This window comes from Camponotus floridanus, unplaced genomic scaffold, assembly GCF_003227725.1.
Source record: "Camponotus floridanus strain SB8 unplaced genomic scaffold, Cflo_v7.5 scaffold157, whole genome shotgun sequence".
Lineage (NCBI taxonomy): Eukaryota > Metazoa > Arthropoda > Insecta > Hymenoptera > Formicidae > Camponotus > Camponotus floridanus.
The window spans coordinates 354,367-379,463 of NW_020229278.1; the positions used below are offsets into that span (position 1 = coordinate 354,367).

General features: G+C 27.9%; 4 protein-coding genes across 7 annotated transcripts; 2 read left to right on the plus strand and 2 right to left on the minus strand.

Annotated features, from left to right (window-relative positions):
• Nucleotides 1–49: 49 nt before the first annotated feature.
• LOC105252964 (choline/ethanolamine kinase) lies at nt 50–5,046 on the plus strand. The gene is made up of 7 exons (XM_020028065.2): nt 50–211; nt 414–572; nt 1,879–1,991; nt 2,106–2,585; nt 2,660–2,906; nt 4,346–4,510; nt 4,657–5,046. Exons 2-7 carry the CDS (start codon nt 549–551, stop codon nt 4,768–4,770), a joined length of 1,143 nt encoding a protein of 380 aa, XP_019883624.1. The 5' UTR covers nt 50–211; nt 414–548; the 3' UTR covers nt 4,771–5,046.
• Nucleotides 5,047–5,760: 714 nt separating this feature from the next.
• LOC105252966 (26S proteasome non-ATPase regulatory subunit 13) lies at nt 5,761–7,553 on the minus strand. The gene is made up of 5 exons (XM_011260673.3): nt 7,364–7,553; nt 7,165–7,278; nt 6,701–7,027; nt 6,284–6,616; nt 5,761–6,163 (listed from the first exon to the last, which is right to left on the minus strand). The coding sequence occupies exons 1-5, from the start codon at nt 7,516–7,518 to the stop codon at nt 5,896–5,898; spliced, it is 1,197 nt and encodes a 398-aa protein (XP_011258975.2). The 5' UTR covers nt 7,519–7,553; the 3' UTR covers nt 5,761–5,895.
• Nucleotides 7,554–8,575: 1,022 nt separating this feature from the next.
• LOC105252967 (phosphoglycerate kinase) lies at nt 8,576–10,736 on the minus strand. The gene is made up of 5 exons (XM_011260674.3): nt 10,463–10,736; nt 9,946–10,294; nt 9,505–9,843; nt 9,195–9,414; nt 8,576–9,032 (listed from the first exon to the last, which is right to left on the minus strand). The coding sequence occupies exons 1-5, from the start codon at nt 10,522–10,524 to the stop codon at nt 8,755–8,757; spliced, it is 1,248 nt and encodes a 415-aa protein (XP_011258976.1). The 5' UTR covers nt 10,525–10,736; the 3' UTR covers nt 8,576–8,754.
• A 10,981-nt stretch (nt 10,737–21,717) lies between these two features.
• Nucleotides 21,718–24,183, plus strand: LOC105258726 (cell division cycle 7-related protein kinase). 4 transcript variants are annotated; one of them, XR_889763.2, is made up of 9 exons: nt 21,718–21,778; nt 22,084–22,294; nt 22,396–22,489; nt 22,570–22,712; nt 22,799–22,925; nt 23,026–23,191; nt 23,269–23,418; nt 23,554–23,650; nt 23,971–24,153. XR_889763.2 is itself a non-coding variant. In XM_011270189.3 (9 exons), the coding sequence occupies exons 1-9, from the start codon at nt 21,751–21,753 to the stop codon at nt 24,091–24,093; spliced, it is 1,158 nt and encodes a 385-aa protein (XP_011268491.1). In that variant the 5' UTR covers nt 21,718–21,750; the 3' UTR covers nt 24,094–24,183. The 4 variants fall into 4 exon arrangements, 3 of the variants coding, with proteins under 3 accessions (XP_011268491.1, XP_011268493.1, XP_011268492.1); XM_011270189.3 differs by having other exon boundaries at nt 23,535–23,650; nt 23,971–24,183; XM_011270190.3 differs by having other exon boundaries at nt 21,730–21,778; nt 22,087–22,294; nt 23,535–23,650; nt 23,971–24,183.
• The last annotated feature ends 914 nt before the right edge of the window (nt 24,184–25,097 follow it).

Consider the following 25,097-nt stretch of genomic DNA (forward strand, 5'->3'; position numbering starts at 1 on the left):
CTTCAACAAATGCAAACAGGAAGCGGCGCAATGAGTCATTTTGCAGAGAGAAGTCCGAGTCCAACAACCGTTCGTCTTTCATTCACAGCTTTGTATCGACATAGGGTCCTCTCTCTTTCTCTCGCAATGCTGTGTGTCTTGCGATAAAACATTTTTTTTTACGAGAGGTTATCATCGTTATCATTGTGTTATACATCAAATTCCGCGAGCGGTACTTAACGTAGTTAATATATCTAATCTTGCTAATCTAAGTCAACGAGACTCCGGACTTGTTTATTGCGAAAAACGGAAAGACGTAAATACTTTACGGTACACGTGTACATATAAATTATCTATCTTATCCGGTTTTCGCCATAACTCCGGACATAACTCATTGTGAATCGATGATACAGTCTTGCCGACAATAATTATAGTTTTCGAGTGCTATATCGGGAGACTCAATCGAAGAATTCCTCGCTTCTCCTCTTCCGAGCGACGTGCCAGCGATTTTAATCAGTTCCCGACAACGTATTCGATAATATCCGAGAATCAACCCACAAGATTTTGACATGGGCATAGGCGTTGATCATAAGGTATTTACTGTAAATTGTGCTGCTTTTTATATACTTGTTTTTTTTTCTCTCTTTCTCTTTTTGAAATAAAATTGAAGCACGATAACATTGGAATTTAATAAGAGCAATACAAGACAGTATTCGTAGCCTTGAGATTCTCTCCCTTTTCCTTCTATATTTAATTTACTCGATATCCTTGAATATATCATTATTTATATATTATTTACGCATGTGTGTACGCTATTGCGTCGTAGACACAATGCGTAAATAATCGAAGCGAGCTGGATGAATTTTGCTGCATTATTTTTATCATTAATTTTCGCCATGTGATGTCGAAAACGCTCATTAATCTATTTTTGTGCATATATTATATTGTTTTCTCATTGTACATACATGTATGTATGCCGTGATAATATTTGAAGATCGTATAAATAAAGCCTGTTCCCCTATATCCATTTATAAACAGCGATTGCAAATTCTTAGTAAACAGAATGACGCATAAATAAATATATTAAAAAAAGTAATTTATCAGCAAAGAAATGCGCAATGTACTTGTATAAATCAGCCATCACAATTTAGCACGATATGCAGGATTACTTTTTTTTATATTTTTTGTATTTTAATAAATTTAATTTGTATTCTATTTTTTCTATTTTTTCGTAAGATGCGATAATCGTATATTAAAAAAATTAATTTATCAGCAAAGAAATGCGTAATATATATATATATATATATATTTGTATAAATCAACCATTACAATTTAGCAAGATGCAAGATTACATTTTTTATATTTTTTGTATTTTAATAAATCATATTAATAAATCATTTTAATTTTAATTTTATTTTTTCTTCCTACTCCGTATTGAATATGGATGTATGCAAGCAGATCTTTACGAGCAAATGTCCATAATTCATATTGTGCAATTTGTCAAATATCATGTATCAAATGTTATTTGTCAAATTTGAGATCCACTGATTTGTGACATCAGATATAACGTCGTGCATGTTTTTTTTCTGTAAACAGCACATGATTTCAATATTATGAATACATGATTCTTGGCATATTTAACCATTGTTTTTCGTTTTCTTTTTATAATTATCATGAATCCACTCATCTTCAGTTGAACAAATAATTTTGAGAATCATATTATATTTCTTACTCGTTTGATTATTTTTACCGCATTCCATCATATCATATCAGGAGAGAACGTGATTGAAATGATTTTTCAATATAGCCGGTGAGAGAATATATTATACTTCAAGAAAAAGAAAGATGTAATTAAATACAATGTCCCAAAATTATTGTAAGTTATATGTTTTATGATAGATGTCAGATAAGAATCCCGAGATGAGGGAAACTGCTGCAAGAATTTGTCGAGATTACTTAAACGGTGTCTGGAAGCATGTTACAGCACAAAATATTATTCTGAAACGTATCAGGTTTGTGAGATTTTTATATAAAAGTACACTACAATTTAATTCAAAATTACACTATAATTTAAGTTATAGATAAAAATTAGTTTAGCAATAATAAAATAACATTATTACTTCCAGTGGTGGTCTTAGTAACTGGTTGTACAATGTCGAGCTCCCTGAAGGAACAGTTCCAGTCAGAGGGGAACCTCGTCAAGTTTTGCTACGTTTATATGGACAAGTACACGGAGAGAGAGCCTTGGAGGGACTTATCACAGAATCTGTCATCTTCACTTTACTCTCTGAGAGGAGACTTGGTCCCAAATTGCATGGAGTATTTCCTGGTGGTCGCATAGAGGAGTATATACCCGCTCGACCTTTACTTACAAAAGAACTGGCAGATTCTACTTTGAGTTTGCTGATCGCAGAGAAAATGGGACAGATACATACAATGCAGATACCAATTAGCAAAGAGCCTAAATGGATATGGGAAACAATGAATAACTGGGTTAACACAGCGACAGATATTCTCGAGAATATTGAAGATACTGATATTCAGCAGTTGGAGAATATTAATGCAATAAAATATATAAATTTAGAACATGAAATCAATTGGCTCAAGTAAGTAGAAAGAATTTAAAACTTGTAAAAAAAAATATTGTACTAAGATTTAAATTTTCCAATCTATTTGTCAGGGCACTCGTGATGCAGCAAAAATACCCGGTTACATTCTGTCATAACGATATGCAGGAAGGCAATTTACTTCTACGTCAAAATACGCGAAAGCCGGAATTAGTACTTATTGACTTCGAATATTGTTCCTATAATTATCGAGGATTTGATATCGCTAATCATTTTGCTGAATGGCAATACGACTACACAGTGCCGGAATATCCTTTCTTTCACGAACGTCCATCTGCTGGTCCTACAAAAGAACAAAAGGTAAGTTTCAAATGAGAAAAAATTGGGCGATGATTTAATTTGGGTAAGATATCCTGATTATTTGTTCAATATGCTTCATCCAGCATTATCATATCATGAGTTTTTTTTATAAACATTAAATCATTGAGAATACATAATGCTCACAAAGGTATATCTATTACAGTGATGTAAAATTACTTTCATAAGGAAAATTTTGAAGTTAACAGAAATTCATAAGTTTTATATGATAGCAATTTAATAGTTAATTTTAATTTATTATTATTATTTTATTTTCATACTTATTAAACATTTATTTAAGTTATATAAGAAGTACAAATTTGATTGAAGAGAATAGTGTGCATTTTATATATTATAAAAATGTAATGTTTATACAAATTATTGCCAGAATTTTGTAATTTAATCCTTACACGGTATAGTCTCTTGGGTTGCAAATTCGCATATTATTGGATATTGTGCCAGGACACAAAGTAGATAGGGTGTCGACTTGGCGTGTGCTGCGTGTGTATATATTAGTTTCGCAGGACTGCAGTCCGTCGAGACAAAGTTGATGCCTGCAATCAGAGAAAAAATGGCCAGCAATCTGAATGTCTGCGCGATGGATCCCGACTTGTGGGTGCTCTACATTTGTGGAATCAGGGTACCATCTTGGCAACACCAATCCATTCATCTACATTTTATAGTACCTGTACACTCTCCTCAATCAATTCTAATCAATTCATAATCTGTACCCTTGTACGAATGTATTGTTTCGGTAGCGGTAAAAGTGCATTTATTAATCTAGCATTGGAGCACTTTAACCGATGTGACTCTATACACATAATACCAAACGATACGCATAATGAATAGCAAATTTTGCGAAAACGATTCACTTTATAATTATGTCGTTTTCCATAAAGTATTATTAGGGATTTATAGTCGCGCGTGCGTTAAGTAATAGGAAATATTTATCTTTCAATTATGCATACAAATATGGATAGTTATGAATAATTTGATAACAAAATATGACATATATTAAATAATGACCACCTTTTTTTAGATTTATATAAAAATTTAAAAAAGTAAAAAGAATCTTATGCAGAACTTCATAATTTTTTTTAAATATACATTTCATATATTGTGTTTAGCATATCATAACTTTTTTGTTTTCTTCTTCGGATGCTTTTTATTGATTTTATTATCTTATTTGTTAATGTTTAAAGTCTGTGTATGTCTAATTTGTTCATATTGTTATAACAATGTTTTGTCTCTCTTGTTATACATTATATTATATAAATTACTTTTTTTGTGAAACAATCATTGAATATTTTTGAGGTGTAAACAAGTCTATTATAAAAAAGTTATTTTAACAATTATTAAACAAAATGTAAAGTACAAGAGTTAGGATAACGTTTTGTCTCTTCTTTGATACACGATTTCACAGACTATTTTTTTTTCAACAGCTCAACTTCATAAGAGCCTATCTGAAAACATTGGGGAAAGAAGGATCTCTGGAGGAACAACGTGTCATGATGGAAGTGAGAATATTCTCATTAGCTAGTCATCTATTCTGGAGTCTTTGGAGCATCGTAAATGCCAAAATTTCGCAGATTCCGTTCGGATATTGGGTGTGTACAGATGTAAACAAATTTTGGTACTTTAAATATATTAAAAATAAAAAAAATTATATAAGAAAATATTTTGTATCTTCTACCTTTTTCCATTTAATTAGTAGATCGATTTAAATATGTATTAATATAACTGCATGTTTCAGGATTATGCTGCTTGCAGATTGAAAAATTATATGTATCTAAAAGAGAAGATTATTGCTTCTGGTCCACCAACTTTAGATAACAGCTTGAAAAGAAGATCTAAAGATATAGATTGAAAAAACAAAATTGAAAAGAAAAAAAAGATACATTTGCAATCTATCTTATAACATTTGGCTACATAAGTAGGTAGCTTCATTTGCTTTGTCAATTCCAATTGATGGTATTGATATAACTCTAGCGAACAACGAGTAACGCTTTTAACAGAGTATATTTAATAGAGTACATTAAATCATCATTTCATTCGAAATCGCGAAATAATGTACTCTGCTACTTTCACAAACGTATAAGTGCATTGTTTGCAATATGACGTACGAATAAACGAAGCAGATCAAGAGTAAACGGAAAGTCAACTATGTGATATAGAATAAGCATGTACTTAAACGTTTTATTTAGTATTTTTAATAGCATTTCTCAAATCCTAATACGCTTCTATCAAAAATAAGAAGCAAAGTACTTAAATATATTTATTTTTATTTGAAACATTCTTTTAGATAAATGAGAACTGATTTTTTTATAAGGAGTGAAAATTAAAAATGACAAGGCTGAGTGTAAAAAATTATGTGCTCAATTAAATTGTGAATCTTATAAATGTAAATTTCTTTGAATTTTTATATATATTTATTATAGGACTATATCTTTCAAATTGTTTTCTGTCAATCATATTGTGTCTGTTTATATGCTTGATTATTAATTTGTAATAATTATGTATAAATTATACTTGTAAATAGAACTAGAGAAATATTCACCATTTTTACTTAAAGTATATTATATTAAAGTACAAGTACTTAAGATTGTATCAAGGAGCACAGCATTTAATATTCATAGTTATTGATATTTAATATAAAATGCACCTAAAACTGAAAAATGTATTTTCACGAATTTTCAAATAAAATGTTTACCTTTTTCGTTTTTATTTAGAGTTTTTCTTATTCCTATCTTTAATTCATTTATAAAATAATATTACTTATAAATTATACAATTTGTCTTTTTGTATAGGAGGAAAAAATTTACACAGAAGACTTTGTTATATAAATGCAAATATATGTGAAATAATTTTTCATATTTATTGATGGCATGTTGGGGAACTGATTTTTATAATTGTAAATATGTGAATCTTAGCGTTCCATTGTAATACAACAGATTAATAATAAGTTGAAAATTATCTGTGTAACAAATTTTTCTCAAAGAGTGAGAATTTCAGAGGCTCTAGACTCCAAAAGTTTCTCCATTGAACTAACGTCTTTGCACCATCCGTCGAGACGCTGTACCATACCGGCAATTTGGCTGCGATCTAGAACGCGTGGCTGCACCCAAGTCATGTTGACGGTACCTGCTACTTGATCTATGGCACCTCGAACTAGACCCTGAGCGAGAGCTTTCATCACTAATAATTCCACTTCACCGAGAGGCAAACGCGTCTCCTGAGAGATCTCCGCAAATGTCAACTGCCTGTGCAAACATTAATGTCCATTTAGTAAGAAATTAAATGTATATTTCATTTAATCCTTGAAGCTTCCAAACTTTTATAGTATTGTATGTATAAAAAATGTTAATGAATTATATATGTACCGATTGTTGGCTTGTCTCTTAAAAGTCATTTCCATGAGGCATAACAAGGAGATCTTTTGTCTCAATTTTAATTCCTGCGCGGCTAGATCGGCCACTTTACTCCATTGCGGTTTCAATCTCTCCAATGCGACGATATCACCAGCGTTAAAAGCTTGTAACAAATCGACGAGCCAATTGTTGGGTGTGCCTTTTAATGATTCTAGAACTGGATGCGCAAGCAGTTCTCCAAGATTATAAACCCCTTCGCCTAAAAGCGCCGCTAAACCAAGGAAGAAGGCATGTTGTTCTTGCTCTTGCCTGCTCAAGCTGCTCAGCTCAATGCAGCCTAGATATCTTAATGTAAAAAAAGGTAAATAAGGATAATTATAATTAATTACACAGAAATTATATAGTTTCAATAATTAGACATAAGCATACCTTAATGCTGTTCGATAATATTCTGCATGTTTGCCTTGTAATCTATACAATCGGCTAGCCAAAAGGTAGAAACGTCCATGAACTGTTGTAATGCCATCGGCATTATCTAGCATAGCTTCTACTTCTTCTATTATCTTTTTTGCTTGTTCTTGATTATTCAATTTATCCAACAAGATTTGTCCTTTGAGGACTTTACAGAGAGCAACAGCTTCATTGTTACTTTGGACTTTGGTTTCAGTTTTTTCCAAAAATTTAATCGCCTCTTGTTTATCTTGGAATTGTTGTATCACGTGTGCCAATATTTCCACTAATGACAATGGATTTATTCTGTTTTTTCACAAAATATAGTAAAAAGATTTTAATACAAGTAAAAATAAAGAGAAATATGGAGAATATAAAACAATGTAATGAAAATAACGTAGCAAATTTAAATTCGAAATATAGATATAATTAAAAATACTCACTTGTTTTCAAAAGTTGATAGAAAATTAACATACAGTTGCACGAGATTATCTCCCTGCTGGAGCGTTGGATTCTTCACAAAGGTCTCCAATTTTAGTGTCAGCTGATGCCAAAGCCTGCAAGTCACCAGGACCAACACGTCCATCTGTTATTTTTTTCCCTCATAAAATCATGTTATATGAAATAATTTATTTGTCTTACCTTTTACTATATAGCTCCTCGAGCTGAGCCCATTCTGCGGCCAGTTCCTTGTCGGAAACATTTTGTTTCTGACTGAGAAAAGTGTTCACATCTTTCACCGCCACGGATACCGCCATGTCTGATGACATGAGTGAGCGAGAAAAATCGCGATACATTCATAATAGGCTCTCGATTCCTCAAGTGTGTTCTTTTTAGCTGCGCCGTATTACAAACTCGAACTGTAAACGAATTATGGCGATATCACATTACCTCTATGTCCATAGAATATTAATTATGGGTGCTTTCCATTTAGCAACACAAGTCGACACAAGTGTCATTCTATCTTTGTTTATTGTTATTCATTGAAAAAAGATAGAATGACGCTTGTGTCGACTTATGTCGCTAAATGGAAAGCACCATATATAGTCACACTTCTTGGAATGATTTCTTTGTTTTGATTGGTCGATATTACTCTACCTCACGGATAAGATTTCCGAACGCGCCTTAATACGCTATTTCTGTTCCGTGCTATTTTTCTACAAAATGTTGAGAATAAAAATCTTACAATGTATTATGTCAATATTAATTTTGTTTTTTTTTATATAAAAATTATGCAATATATGTTAATTGCAAAAAATGCATTTATACATCTAGAAACATGTAAGGCGTCGTGTGCATTTTTCTTTAAGTATAAATTTATATTTGACGGGTCAGAGATGCAATAAAGATTGACATTATTTTTAAGTTCACTTAATTTTTGAGAAAATTTGCTGCAAAATTAATATAATTAAATGTCACGCAAGACATTAATGAGAGATACAACATAAGATTTTGGAATTTATTTTTGACACATTATATAAGTGATCAAAAATATATAATCACATTAATATTTAAATAAAACATAACATATTTACAATTTATACGATGCAATCTGAAATTTGTGTTGAAACTATGAGTGAACATTTTACCGTGCACAGACGATTATATTTAATAGCGGCGACTGTTCCATCTTACAATTATTTTTTCTTAATAATTAATATATAACATCAATTCAATATTTTTCTAATGTATTATACATTATAATGCATATATGATTGCATTGTATATCTATACTGATGCATTGTACATCTATACTGTACACTAATATAATTGTAATATGGAAACTTAAATATCTGAAAAGATATATTTTTAACATTTCTCATCAAGGGACTCTGAAAACGAAACGATTGATACTTATGTTGATAGTTTAGCGAATGAACGTTTTTTTTATTTTTTACAATAATCCTATCAACATTAAATCTAACGAATAGTTTTATTCCTCAACAACTACTCGTTAAACTTCTATGAAAATGATTAATGTCATAATTGTACATTTTCTTTGATAAGTTGTCCTTTCCATTGGCATTATAAATTTACGACGGAGAAAGGGCAGCAACTCCAGGTAATACCTTACCCTCCAAAAGTTCCAGACTCGCACCACCACCAGTGCTTACATGACTAACTTTATCTTCTGTTTTCCATTTGGCCGCACACGTCGCCGTGTCTCCGCCTCCGATGATAGTGATCGTTCCTCGAGTTGTAGCTTCAACGACATTGTCCATCAAGCTCTTTGTGCCTTTGCTAAAGTTGTCAAACTCAAATACTCCTGCTGGGCCATTCCATACTATAACTTTTGCTCTCTTGATTGGTTCTATATTAAAATAATATAATTAATGCTATGGATCTTATATGGATAAACATTTGTATTTTATTTATAATGTCAGATATATATTTTATTTTTTCTCTCATATTTTTTAAAGTATTATATATATTGAATATACGAATTGTTATGAATGTGAAAAAACTTAATCACCTGCAAATAAATCCCTTGATTTTGGACCAATATCTAAACCCATCCATCCATCAGGAATACCATTTTCTATATCTGCAGCTCCTACTGTTGCATCTTCCGCAAACTTATCAGCAGTTACAAAATCTACTGGTAAGTGAATTTGGACATTGTTTTTTTTTGCTTTGTCTAATAAATCATTGACGATTTTTGCTCCCTCTTCATCAAATAGTGAATTTCCAATCTAGAATCATAAAGATATAAAAATTATAAATATAATGAATTACAACTATTACTATAATGCTTATAATTCTTTTTGTTAAATGTTACATACTTTCATATCTTTGGATATTTTTAAAAATGTGTAGGCCATACCACCTCCAATGATCATTTCATTTACTTTGTCTAACAAATTGTTAATTAATTGAATTTTATCAGCAATTTTGGCTCCTCCAAGTATAGCCAAAAATGGTCTTTCTGGATTATCTAAAGCCTTTGCAAAGTATTCCAGTTCTTTTTTCAATAGAAAACCACTTGCTCTTATGTCAAATCCATCCCCCATCATGGAACTATGAGCACGATGAGCAGTTCCAAAGGCATCATTTATATATACATCTCCTAGTTTTCTCAAAGATGCTCTAAATTCTGTAACCTTGTCTTTGTCAGCTTTAATCTACAATTGAGTTTATTAAGCTCTATATTTTCATTAGCATATTTAAAAATTGTCAATTGGATTAAAGTGAAAAATTTAAATTAAGAGAAAAATCTTATATACCTTACTTCCATCAGGACCTACTCCTTTACCTTCCTCTTCAATGTGAAATCTCAAGTTTTCTAATAAAATAATAGTACCAGGTGTTGGATTGGCACAAGCAGCTTCTACTTCAGGCCCGACACAATCATTCAAGAATAAAATGTCTTTTCCTAACAAAGTTTTGAGTTCCTCAGCCACAGGTTTCAGTGTATATTTCTCGTCCCTCTTTCCATCGGGTCGACCTAAATGGGACATTAGAACGATCGACTTGGCTTTCTTGTCACTGGCATATTTCACACTATCTAATGCAGCGACGATTCTCTGATTATTTGTTATCTTTCCTTCTTTCAGCGGTACATTGAAGTCGACTCTGAAAAATCAATTTGTTGTAAATATTGTAAATATTATTATTGTATTATTATTGTAAATATAATTATATTAAAAATATTATTATTATATTTGTATTATTATTGTAAATATTATTACTGATTTATTATTCTTCCTTTTTCTCGAGCTTTTCCTCGTCGAAAATACCTACCGTATAAGCACCCTTTTATCTGTCAATTCAACTTTATCGATACTGAGCTTGTTGAGCGCCATAACGATGCTTCTCTTTGTAGTTCTACTTGCAAGATTTCTAAAGAAAAGACGAATATTGTCGGATATAACGAGACTCGTTAAGTCTTTATTGATGAGATAAGTAACGTCACGTAATTGACTCCTGTTCGATAAATCCAATCGTGAGGAGGAGATGAAATCGCGACGAATCTGTGTTCCAAAGTCAAAGCAAGGTCGTCGAAGGTGGCGACCCCCCGTAATTTTTCGCAATACGCGACATATTCGATCTGATCGAATCGAAATCATAACGTTGACAGAGAATTACCGCGATTTGCGATAAGTTGACGTGCACGTCTTCTGAAATGTTTACATTAATTATATCATTCTTTTATTTTCGTATAAAAAAATTAAATAAAATATTACGATACATCTGTATTATATTTATTTAATTAATGAAATAGTTTTATAAACCATATTATGTCGCACACAAGCAAAGTTGACTGACGGTCAATTTGAATATATTCTGCTTTTTAAGTTTTTTCTTATAAATTTTATAAAAAGTTATAAGCTCAAATTTTTAAATAACCGCGTATCGAAATCAACCAATCACGTGTATTATAAAAACAAAAATGATGCAGCTAAAAAAAAGAACAAACTCGTATCATGAAAATCGATCTTTATTTCGCTGGAAAATTGGCGCGAAATAGCGCTAATGAAAACGTGGACATGAACTACAAAGCCAATGTTTATGAATGTTCTCAGAGGGTAATAGATAATGTGCACAATTTCTGGTTTCGTTCCGTGCTATGTGCACGAAATGTCGGTAGCACCAGAGTATAACAAGACACTGATATATATAAATTGATAGTAAATAAATTATTCAATCGCAAAAGATACTATAATGTTTAAAGATGAAATAAATATTTTTCTATATTTATTACCATATTTATATTATACATATTTATTTACAAAACACAAAATGTCTGCTGTGGAATAAAAACATTTTTAACCATATTTCTATAAATCTTAATTAGCAGTAAATTGATCTTTGATATTTATTAATCATTTTTTTAATTATTTAAAAATTTAATTATTAATACATGTACAGAATTTGTCAAATTAATCACTGATTCTTCTAAAGTTTTTATAATTAAGATTCGAAAAATATAGATGTTGTAAAATATTTTAAATGTCTCTTCCTTTATATAAAATATAAAGAATTCACATGTTCTATTTTAATATAGTCAACATTATTTATATATTTTTATTATAATTTTCATACCAATATAATATTTTTATGCATAATATTTTTATGCTAAATACATATTACAAAATATATAACAAAATATAATATAAATTTAATATGAAATATAATTTGAAATTTAATACAAAATAATTTTTATTTATTATATGGAATAATTTATTACGCGAAAATGTCTAAAATATACGTATAATATGAAATTTACTAAGAAATTTTATATAGTCCAGACAAGCCCGATTAGCGATGATTAATTACGCTACATTTATCATTAATAATCGATATGCGATAATAGAATTTAATAATTTTTATGTAAATATATATAATCGTGATTAAAAGAGTCATTAATAAAATTATTGATCATTTCTTCGATTGTAGAAGAAAATATTTGCATTACTGGTGCATTTTGTGTAGATTATCAAAGGAAATATTCAAAATACAAAAAAATAAAATAATTCTTCGATGTAAATCAACAATTAAATTACAAAATAAATCGTGATTTAAAATTCGCGAAAAAACGCGAATAAATAAATCGATAATAATCGGAATATTCGATTACGAGAAATATACGTACAATTTTTATAATATGATAATCAAAACCATCAATAGATACGCGCGCGTGACATAATTATTATCATACAAATAATGATACACGAAGATATTTTGATAAACATTTGTGGTCCGTATTGTTTATGAACATAAAATTCATTGTGCAATTTATTTGTGATTAATACGCGATTTTATACGAATTTCGCGATTGAAAATAAAATACATATCCTATCTCGCGCATGATTAGCTTAATAAAATGAGCTTTATAAGCTTTAAAATATAATTAAAAAATCACGTTATCGCCACGTTTAATAGAGAATTGAATGATTTTATCAAGGTCCCTCTAATAATCGATGTAATAATAAAATTTAATAAGCTTTATCTAGTGTAAACAATCGCGATTAAAACAGTCATTAATAAAGTTATCAACCGTTTTTTAATTATAGAAAAAAATATTTATATCATTAGTGCATTTTACGCGGATTATTAAAGACAATATTGAAAAACGTGAAAAGATAGACAAAGCTTCGATGTATAAGTCAACGATTAAATTATAAATTATAAATTAAATTATAAGATAATATTAAATTAGATAAATCGCGATTTAAAATTCCTGAGAAAACGCAACAAATAAATAAATTGATAATATTTGGAATATCCGATTGCGATATGTGTATGTATATCTTTATAATATAATAAACGAAGCGCCCTCAATTACATTAGATACATATAATTATAAGACATTATTATATCGCGCGCAATATAATTATTATCACATAAATGCGAAGATATTTTGATAGACAATTTGATGTCTGTAATGTTTACGAATATAATACTCACTATCTAAGTCATTCGCGAATCATTATAAGAGAAATTACGATTTGAATTCACGCAAAAACGTGACGAATAAATAAGTCGATAATATGTGGAATATTTGATCGCGATACGTATAATTTTTATAATATAATAAACCTAGCTTTCAATAGACACGAGCGCGATATAATTATTTTATCATGTAAATATAGAGAAAATCAAAGATATTTCGACAAACATTTGAGGTCTGTAATATTTGCGAATATACAATTCACTAACTGATTTTTTTCCGAATTTTTATAAAATAAATCGCGATTTAAAATTCGCGATAAAACGCGACGAATAAATAAATCGAATAATATTTAAAATATTCGATTGCATAATTTTTATAATATAATAATCGAAGCCACCAGACGCAAGTGACATACCGATAAAAATATCCGATAAAAAAAAAAGCGATTTTAAAAGTGGAGAACGATTAACATCAGATTTCGCAGGATCAATCTGCGAAGAAAAGTTAAGTGATCCATTGAACTTCGGGAACTTCACTGTAAGAGGAAACGAATTCTGGATCTTCCGAACTATTTTCGATAGCATAAAATTTCAATAATATATCGACGACGAAACAATTATCCCTCGTCATTATCTTCAATTCATGAAATTGATATGCACGTCAGAAAACATGCTTTCATTATTAAGAAATATATTTCCTTATTAAAAATTAAATGGATATAACGATTTTTTTATAAAAATGTGATTACGAACGATTATATTTATAAATAATAAAATACATGCATCATTAAAGTTTGTATTAAATGTGCCAACACAATAATTTGGAGTAGTGTTCGCACGCGCAAGACAAATCGAACCCGATATCAACAAGATTTAAAAAATTTCAATCCGAATAGTGTGCAAAATAAAATAAATTAAATAATTTTAAATAATTAATTCTAGATTAATTCTCTAGAGTCTTATTCTTATAACGTTTAAACTAATAATTTTTTTTTCTTTTAATCAATATCTTACTGATATAGTAGTACCCATTCGATTTGTCTCGAAATTTTCAAGTATTCGCACATTTTATGTAACATTCATGTATAATTTCGCGTATATATAATATATAACATTAATACAAATTATTAAAATATTTTGGATATGTGAATTTGTGTTGATTGTGTGATTTGTGTTGTGAATGTATTTTATTATACATATATATAAAATGGTATATATCTAAAAACTAATATTTCAAAATGGCGATGGATGTCAAATACCTGCAAATAGTTTCTTAAAAGAAACTAAAAATTAATGTTAATATCCCCAGCACCTAGAAATAATTTTTCAAAAACGAGACAAATAATATTAATTAAAAATATATTCGTTCGTAATCATTTTTATCAAAAAATTAATAAAAATTAATCACAATATGAAATTATTTGAAAAATAAAAATTTACACACAACGCTATATCCATAGTTAATCTACTATTAAATCTTTTTGGCATTATATAATAATAATACCAATTTTAATAATGATAGAACATTTTTAACGAAGAAAAGAAAAGATACATTTCTCTCATCTAAATATATATTATTTAAATTAATTCTTAAGACTTTAAAGAAGCGTATGGCGTTCGTCGTTGAATTATTATCAAAATCGTTACTTTCGGAAATTGCTAAAAAAATGTGGAATTAGTTCCTTCAATTTTACAATAAAAATTCCCAATTTTCAACAGAACACCGAATTAGACTTCTAGAAAGGATCTCACTAGAACCGGTGAGAAATAATTCTCCATGATGAAAATCGTTTCGACTCCTCGGTGATACGAGCCATGCAACTTTCATTAACATTTATTTAACGAAAGAAACAATGATAACTCTTTTGTTTAAGAATGCGAAAAAGAACGCGAACAAAACACGGTGTTTTCGCAACGATAATTTATTAATTTATTTATGAATATTTTTCGAAAAAATACTGAAAAAATAAATTATTTAATTCATAATAATTAATTCGCGATCCTATAATATCAAAGGTGATCGTTAAATTTTGTGAAGCTAATATTTAATCGTTGACTTATCACATCGAATCTTCACTCTCTTATTCGACATTTCTTTATATTTAATTAACAATATTTAGGAACATTATCTGACGAGAGGGACAGCGATAAAATTCTTCTGTTAAAATGATAATCTTATATAAGGACGCGAAGAAAACGCGGAAAGAACATGGTATTTTTATAATCATAATTTAATAATTTATTTTAAGAATATTTAGTTCCGCGCGATATGGAATTCATAAAAATTAAAAAGGTAACGCAAAGCATATTATTAAATTTGTAATAATTGACTCGCAATTCTGTAACGAAGGCGTCCATCAAATTTTATAATGCTTATATTTAATCATTAATTTAACATCGAATTTTTATATTTTATATAAAAATTTTCCTAATTTATTAATGACTCTTTGATATGAAAATACAAATAGTTACTCTTTTATGAATATTCCAAAAATATATACTTCAGAAACAAATACTTTAATTTAATGAATTGATATTATGTTAATTACTATTATATAATCATTATACGTATACTTTCGATAATTTTTCGTGTAATTTACATAAGAATTTACAATCATAAATACAATTTTACATAATATAATTATAATTGTATTGTATTTTACAATTAAAATATCAATGTTAGATTATAATTAAAATACAATTATAACTATTTATAATTTACAATTTACAAATTTATAATTTACAAATTTATGATGCTATCAATATCAAATAATAATATTTCATTTATTCAAATATTTAATAACATCGATATAATAATTTGATATTGATAACATTAACATTTAGATTTTAATATTATATTTGATTTAATACATATACATTTTTAACTTCTAAAATAAAATATAACATGTTATGTTATTTCTTAAACGTTAATAATTATGCAATTCTTTTAATATTTTTGAAGATAATTTTGATAATTTAAATTTAACTTTTAAAACATTTTTATTTTTAAAACATGTTATATTTATTTTTACAACATTTTTAAAAATAAATTCAACTTAATTAAAATAATTTTAATTAGAATTATTGAAATATTAAAAGTAAGAATGAATCTTACTTAATAGTCCTAACAATCTTACTATTAAAGGATTCTTTTCGGATAATTTTAATAGCTCTAACAATCCTACTATTAAAGAATTCTAATGATCTTAGATCCCTATCAACCCTACCTCCAGATTAACTAAAATTATTCAAGATTTTAAAAACCTATCTCTAATCATCACCTCACCTAATCATATATATATATTTTAGTCATGTGCCCTAATCGTGTACCCTAACCGCGTGCCCTAACCGCGTGCCCTAACCATATACCTTAACCGTACTTTTCAGGCCAGTTGAACCTACCTTTCGTTGATCCTGACCACTTTTTTTCTGGATCTCTAATCAGAGATCCAAGAAGGAGATAATTACTCCTTCTTTTGCCGGATAATTCCCGGCAAAAGAGCGTGAAATATTTACGCTCATTTAGTAACGATCGTTCGATTTCACGATCGCTCGTTAAATACTGAATATAACTTTATTTTAACTGAAATAAAGCCAAATTACTACAAATTTCTATAAATTATATCTTATAATAAAGTATATAATTAATGTGTGTATATTTATCATATTACAAATTGTTTAATTAATTAATCATTTGGCTTTATATTAAGTTAAAGTAAAGTTTAAAAACAATATCTACAAACAAATTCTACGATGGATGAGCTATGAGCACTTAGAACATAAGCGCGTATTATAAGAATAAATTAGCATCAAAAATTGATAAAATTGATAATTGTTAATGTGTGTTCTTTATTTAATAAATTAGGCAAAAAAATCTTTACAAAAGATCTTTTCTTGATCTTTTTTTTTTAAATTAATATTTCAATATATTTTTGCAATAGATGCAAAGCATCTGTTAATTTAATTTAATAATATAAGCATTAATTTAATTTAATAAAATAAGCATCTATTAATTTAATTTAATAATATCTAATTAATTTAATTTAATTATTTAATTTAATTTATTTAATTTAATCCATCCTAACTCATCCATTTTAAGGCAACGGATTTATCTACAATCTACAATCTACATCTACATCTGCAATATCTACACAGAGAAAAATATCATTCTACTGCCAAGAAAAGTGATTACTCAGTTTATATTTCTTTTTTTAAGTAATAGTTTTCTTCAACAAAGAATATCTTCTTGATATAATAATTCTTGATAATAGTTTTAAAATATACTCATCACAAGTGTTAAAAAATCTCATTACCATGTACTCAAAGGAAGAATTTATTTTCTCTTCAAGAATATTGTAATGTTGTATTAAAGAAAAATCAAACTTATTTTACGTCAACTCTTATAATAAGCAAACCAAATTTTTGTTTTAATTTAATATTCTTGCCTAAAATACTGCACTTACTAAAATTCAGAATATATTTAATTAAATTTAATGCTTGTGGTAAACTTATGATATATTTGCGGATATACAAACTTGTGATTTACTTAAAATAAATAATATTTTACTTGAATACAGTATACATTTTCCTCTGTGTATGAATCCGTTGCCTTAAAGTTAAATAAAAGTTTTTTTCACTCACCGGCACTGATGCGCAACAGCGGAGTTGTTGTTATCGAAGCTAGTTGTCTGTAACATACAAGTATAAAATTTATTTATAATAATAATTTATAATATAATAATAATTTATTTATAATGCTCACAAAATGCAACTAATATTTAAAACAATTTTTATCGTACGGAATTTTATATCCGATGTGTAAAATAATAAGCAGATAAACACGTATGGAAAAATTTTATAAATTTTTGAAACTGTTTTTTAAATAGAAAATTCTATATGACTTTTATAAAAATTTTTCTCTTTAATTCATTTAAATAATAAGATCGGATTATTGTTCGTTTAGAACAAGTTAACAATTTATAACAATTAATATATAAATAATAATATTTACCATCAGGTTGTTCCGCTGGTGCAGGATGCCTCTCCTAGGCCTGCTCCTCCTCTCAGTCTTAGACGCGCGATACTTAACGGCACTTCCGCACTCACGAGCGATATTTTTATATCGCTATTTTCGTTAATTTACGCGCGATACTGAACGGCACTCCCGCACTATTTCGATGTGATTAAAATTTTTATATTTGATCGCGCGATGTATATACTTAATATGTATATACTTTTAACGGCACTCCCGGTTTCGGTACGAGCGAAAATCCCATTTCACTTACGAGAATTCACTTCGAGTCAATAATCGGGAATGCAACGATACAACGAGCAAGAATTAAGCCCAAATCGGAAAGAAGACGAAACGATTGACGGAAATAGAGGAAAATGAAGTTCACCCATTGACGACCATTCCGAGCAATCGATCGAGTTCTAACTAATTCGGGCCGAATTACTTGACGAAGCACGAAGCAAGAGTGTACGTTGTGGAGCAACGTGTGCAAACTCAAACATCCCAGGTAATTGGCATCGGAAGTAGAGACTCGTGACAATAAATGAAATTGGGATTTTATGTGAAAAAGTCTAAAAGTTCCGCGAAAACGTGACGACGCGAGAATATTACAACGCGAAAACGGGACGCGTTGATGAAGCGCTTGCCGTCCGCGGCAAGTTGACGGCACTAACGACGCGAAAGGGTACTTAGCTTCCTATTCAGACACCTTAAGATTTATCATAAATTGAAAAATTTAATATAAACCACAAGGCGCCATCCAAGTACTAAGCCCTCCCACCGCGACAAGGTGTACCCCATGGGAGGGTTATATTATATTATATATAATTTTATATGTAATATATGTAATATGTAATTAATTTTATTAAAAATGTCAGACTCACGAATATAAAATTAAATATATAAATTGGTATACAAATGGCAATAGGAGTCTATTATCGATTGTTACACTGTTATTTATTATATATAAAAAACATTCATTGTGCGTTGAAGAGGACCCAAAAATAGGGTCGAAACGTTCGCAATCCACTCATATGTATATTTGTTAAATGAATGTTTTTTATATATAATAAATAACAGTGTAACAATCGACACTAGATTCATATTACCATTTGTATACCACCAATTTATATATTTAATAATAATTTTGTAATATACTATATAAATTTTAATTCGCAAATATAAACGATATATATCTATAAAAAATAAGAGAAAATAAAGCTATTATATAAAGCAATGTTCAAAATAATTGTTAGAGAAAGAATTTCATAATATATGGAACGTCTCACATCACTACTTCATTGCTCAAGAGCCACTGAGCGAATGATCGTAAGTCAAGGATATTACCGCGCTACTGTTTACATCGCCAAGATTGACTACGTAGGGAAAGAATTTGATAATATATGAAACGTCACTACTTTATTGTTCAAGGTTACTATGCGAATGATCATAAGTCATAAACATTACCGCGATACTGTTTACATCGCGAAGGCCGATTTATACAATGTTACTATTATAATTCATCGTTGAAATATTCTACGAGTGATTGTCGATTAAGAAAATTTAAAGCATAGGTCGAAATTTATTTAATTCTAATAAGTATCGTTAGAGAAATTATTATAATAAGTATCAATAATCGAAAGATGACAATAAAATTAATTTCTTTATTCCCTTTTATGTTCCCTTTTTCCATTTTTATTCACAGTAATTAATGATTGCGATTCGATAAAGATTTATCGTTGCGATATACAATTTCATGTCATTTATCATAAGGTAATTAATTTTTAATTATTAATAATTATATCAAATTATATTTCGATACTATCGTAATCGTGTTTAGAAAAAAAAATTCCACAATATGTGAAGCATTTCGCACTACTACTTTATTGCTCGAGTTTCACCGTGCGAATAATAAAGCCATAACATATTAATAATAGCGCGGTACTGTTTATATTGCCAAAGTTGAACATCGTGTTATCGATAATTCGTTGCTGAAATATTTTATGTATTATAACATATATTGTTATACATGAAAATATTAAATTGTAGAAGTTTTTCAATATATAGATTAATTAAACGATTATTTATTAAACAATTAGTTAATATACGAAGCATTTCCGATTGTTATTTTACTGTTCGAATATCATCGAACAAATGATAGCAAAATCGTAACGTATAAACAATATCACGCTATTGTTTATATCGTCAAAGTCGAACATAATGTTATTTATAATTCATTGACGAAATAATTTATATACTATAAAATATACACAAGCGGAATATTAAATTATTAGGATTATAAGAAGTATTTTAATTTATTGATTAAAATTGATTATTTATTATATTAAACAATTTATCTATTTCTTATATTAAACAATTTATCACGAAGACTTTCCTTATGCTAATTATTTGCATTTATAATTCGATTGTTTTACTTCGTGTTCTCTCACAATCCAAATTATATTTAAATTGTCAAGTAAAACGATAAACAGAAGAAATATATTTGTGATTCTAAATATTAAAATAATAATTATTGTCCGTAAAAATCGCAACAATCAAAGTGATTATTTAATATTTTGGATTTCTATAATTTAATCGATTCTCGATTAAATTGCATATCGTTTAATTAACAAAGATTGAGAGAATTTAAAGTATTGTTTGAAATATATTTAATTCTAATATTGTTAAAGAAATATTATAATTAGCATCAATAATCATTACATAATTAAATCTCTTATCCCCTTTTATATACCCCCTTTTAATTTTTAATTGCGATAATGAAACATTACGATTCGATAAAGATTTATCGTTGCGATACAGTTTCATGTCGTTAATTATTTTTTAATAATTTAATTTTTATTAATATTAATAATAATATTTTTCGATACTAATCGTAGTTGTGTTTAGTAAAAAAAATTATAATATTTAAAGCGTTTCTCACCACTACTTTATTATTCGAGAGTTTCCGTGCGAATGATAATAAAACGGTAACATATAGCGCGCTATTGTTTATATTTTATATTGCCGAAGTCGAACGCCGTGTTATCGATAATTCGTTGCCGAAATATTTTATATATTATAAAATATACATTAACGTGGAATATTAAATTATGGAAATATTTTAATTTATTAATTAAAATTGATTATTTATTGAACAATTTATCACGGAGCTAATTATTTGAATTTATTCGATTATTTTACCGCGCTTTTCCGAAGTCAAATTCTATAATATTTAGTTTTGCATTTTAAAAGATTGATTATTATAGCGAGCTAAATAAATAAATATTTAAATGATGTTGAGAAGAAAAAAAAGACACATAAATAAATAAATAAATAATAGCGTGAAAAGAGAGAACATACTAATTTTATATAATATTATGTAATATATATAATTGTATAAATGTAATATATATAATTTTATATATACTATTTTTATATAATAAATTATTATTAATTAAATTATTTATATTTTTATTTATATTATTTATATTATCAGAGAGACATATATGTTACCCTCTGAGAACATTCGTGAACATGGGCTTTATAGTTTGTTACCGAGCGTAACAACGTAGTTTATGTCCACTTTCTCAAGGGGCGCAACAGGACATGCGTCCGCTGAAGCAGGATGGCCGCTCTCAGGTTTCTCTCTGACGGTATTCACACTTAAATATCTTGCTATATTTCCTATATTAATAGTAAACAAAATAATTGTAGATTTAACTAATGTAAATAAAATAATTTGTAGATTTAAATATATAGGTAAAGATTGTACATTTTTATTTTAATAATTCAAAATATAAAGTACCACATCCTATCTCATAAGCAATGCATAGATATTTTAATTTTAATTTTAATTTTATTTCATAGTGTTTCTGCATAGATATTTTAATTTTTATTTTAATTTTATTTCATAGTGTTTCTATATACAAATGACATGTATATTTATATGTTGTTCTAGCAGACAGCTGTCTAAATCTGAAAAAATCGATCCCACTTCTAAATGAGCTATTCCACATACATTGTAAAATTGGAGAAGGTACATTTAGCTCTGTCTTTTTGGCTACTATGAAGTCTTCTAATAGGCATAAAAAGTTTGCATTAAAATACTTAATTCCTACTTGTCATCCTGAAAGAATTGAACGTGAATTACAATGCTTGCAACAAATGGGGTATGATAAAATTTCATTGATGAAATTTCATTCTAAGAAAAGAGGTGTATCATAGTTTTACATTAATTAACATTGACAAAAACAAATATAATTTATTTCAGAGGTAAAGATCATATTGTTAGCATAGACTTATGTTTAAGACATCAGGGTTCTGTAGTGTTTGTAATGCCATATATGAAGCATGATAAATTTTCAGTAAGTTACAATTTGTATTTAAATTTGTAAAGTCTCAATTAGATTAATAAGATTAAAATTATAATAATGGTCATAATTAGGAATATGTCAGGGATATGACTGTAGAAGAAACAAAGGATTATATGAGAGCTTTATTAAGTGCTGTGCGAAGAGTTCATCAGTTTAACATCATACATAGAGATGTGAAACCCAGTAATTTCCTCTACAATCGTGCTAATAGAAAGTAAATTTGTATATCACAATTTTTTTTTCTTATTTAAAAAAAATTACAATTATACATAATTAAAAATTTTTTTTTTTTTTTTATAGATATTTATTGGTAGACTTTGGGCTTGCTCAGCAGTGCACTGAATACAATGCAAAGAATTTGGAAGCAATAAAAACCAATGCAGGAACAACTGAAATACAAAGCATGAAGCGAAAGAGATCTGACGAAGTAATGTTTCATACAAATGCAATATAAATACAATATCTAACAATATTTGATATTGTTTATTCCTTGTTGTAATATGTTTTAAAATAATTTAAATTTCCAGTTTAATTCAAATGCAAAGAAGGATGCAGATATTAAATGTAACTGTTTTGGGAAACCTAAAGTATGCGCATTATGTTTAACAAGACCACAGCAAACGGCGCCTCGTGCAGGCACACCTGGATTTCGTGCTCCAGAAGTTTTATTGAAACATCCATCACAAACTCCAGGTACTAATAATAATGATTTAATAAAGAACATAAGACAATTTTATATTTGTAATGAAAAAGAAAACACAAAATTTCAGCAATTGATATTTGGGCTTGTGGCGTGATGATGTTATGCATACTTAGTGGTACACAAGTGTTTTTTCGTTCGCCTGATGACTGCACAGCTTTAGCGGAAATAACAACGATATTTGGTTCTCGCAAAGTACAACAATGTGCAGAAAAATTAGGTATGTTTTATTACCATGTTTATGATCAATAATTTATTTAAATTGTTCCTTTTCATTTCATTAATTTCAGTTACATGGATTAGGTTCATTATTTATTTTTATTTTATTTGAATTAGGTAAAAAAATTATTTTTAGTGAAAATTTACCAGGCATTGATATTATGTCTTTGTGCCTAAAATTACGAAAAAGAAACAGAAGCATGATGCATAATAGAGAGAATAGTACATGCAAGGTATTGTTTTTATATTTTAAACGATTTTTATTTAAAATTATATAATATTGCAGAAAAAAGTATAATCAGACACAATGAAAAATAAAAAATAAAATCTTTTACTTTTATATGTTAAAATGCATCTAAATCATCTCAAATAATAGATTAGCTGTTCATTAATAGTATGATTTAATCTCTTTATTTCTTTATCTATTTATAAAGTTCTTTAGAATAATTACTTGTGAAAATAGAATGATCAATTATATCAAACTTTTTTCTCTTGACTACAATAATATATTTCTATCTTGCAACATTTGCAAATTATTCTAAAATTCTTTAAGGTATTGCCAGATATCGAGTATCCGAAGGAAGCATACCAACTTTTGATAAAACTTTTAAATCTAGATTATGAAACACGTATCACTGCTGAACAGGCGTTATCTCATCCATTCCTGAATTTGTGATATATTGATTTTTTTTATAAAGCATGTGTCTAAAGGTATTTAAAATTAAAGAAAGGAGAGGTAGTCTTCTATGCATTGGATATATGTAAAGCTAAATTATATTTTAATATATATATATATATATATATATATATATATATATATATATATGTATTGATAATGATCTCTTTAAAATGGCAACTTTAATTATGTTATATTTTAGTTGAAGTTACTTTTTGACTAATAAATTCTTCAAATTATTGAAAATAAAAAATTTTTCATGATTGTTTTAAAGCATAATGATTTGTAATAAATATTTATATGACTTGATCTATAGTTATATAACTTGGTATTTCATATTATTATTAAGATTTATTTATTAATATTATGTTATATATATTTCATCATGATGAGATATCCTAATAAGATACTCACTCTCCAATTACAAATAATATGAAACAATTTCAACATATAATGAAAAATTCAAATTCGAATATGTTCGAACAATGAGTGTAAATAGGTGCAATTATTCAGCATTGTCTTTTGAATAAGTTGTAATTAGCCTGTAGTTTTATGGTATATTAAACGAGAATTTTAAGAAAAAGAATCAAGTGTCTTTTTCGGTTTAGATAGTCATTACGAATGCTTTTTCTTATTGGTCTTTCGATTATTTATGCATTTAGAGATGCGAGTTTAAACTTGTACATATATTATAATCGAATTTACACTATATCTAGTATCATTCTCGAACGAAGAAGCTAATTGAAAAATCTATTCTAACAATATTTTGCTTTTACATTATTCACATTTCATTTGTAGTACAATATAATTGTACTTAAATTGTTACTTTTGTACAAGTTGAAATATCAAAGTGGTTAAGTAGAATTAATATAAATATTTATTTAAATTATTAATATTCTACTAGAAATTTTATTGAATAAGCTTACATTTATCATATTTAAATCAATATCGCTTTTGAAATTATTAGAAATTCTATATGGGTGTATCTATATAGAAGCACGAAA

Coding starts and splice junctions, on each gene's coding strand:
- LOC105258726 (XM_011270189.3), top strand. CDS start 21,751: ATGGCCGCTCTCAGGTTTCTCTCTGACG. Junction 21,779..22,083: donor TCTCAGGTTTCTCTCTGACG/GTATTCACACTT, acceptor ATGTTGTTCTAG/CAGACAGCTGTCTAAATCTG. Junction 22,295..22,395: donor CAATGCTTGCAACAAATGGG/GTATGATAAAAT, acceptor AATTTATTTCAG/AGGTAAAGATCATATTGTTA.
- LOC105252967 (XM_011260674.3), bottom strand. CDS start 10,524: ATGGCGCTCAACAAGCTCAGTATCGATAAAGTTGAATTGACAGATAAA. Junction 9,844..9,945: donor TAGGTCCTGATGGAAGTAAG/GTATATAAGATT, acceptor ACTCAATTGTAG/ATTAAAGCTGACAAAGACAA. Junction 9,033..9,194: donor ATCAAGGGATTTATTTGCAG/GTGATTAAGTTT, acceptor ATTTTAATATAG/AACCAATCAAGAGAGCAAAA.
- LOC105252966 (XM_011260673.3), bottom strand. CDS start 7,518: ATGTATCGCGATTTTTCTCGCTCACTCATGTCATCAGACATGGCGGTA. Junction 6,617..6,700: donor TATTATCGAACAGCATTAAG/GTATGCTTATGT, acceptor TTTTACATTAAG/ATATCTAGGCTGCATTGAGC. Junction 6,164..6,283: donor AAGAGACAAGCCAACAATCG/GTACATATATAA, acceptor ATGTTTGCACAG/GCAGTTGACATTTGCGGAGA.
- LOC105252964 (XM_020028065.2), top strand. CDS start 549: ATGGGCATAGGCGTTGATCATAAG. Junction 573..1,878: donor GCATAGGCGTTGATCATAAG/GTATTTACTGTA, acceptor GTTTTATGATAG/ATGTCAGATAAGAATCCCGA. Junction 2,907..4,345: donor GTCCTACAAAAGAACAAAAG/GTAAGTTTCAAA, acceptor TTTTTTCAACAG/CTCAACTTCATAAGAGCCTA.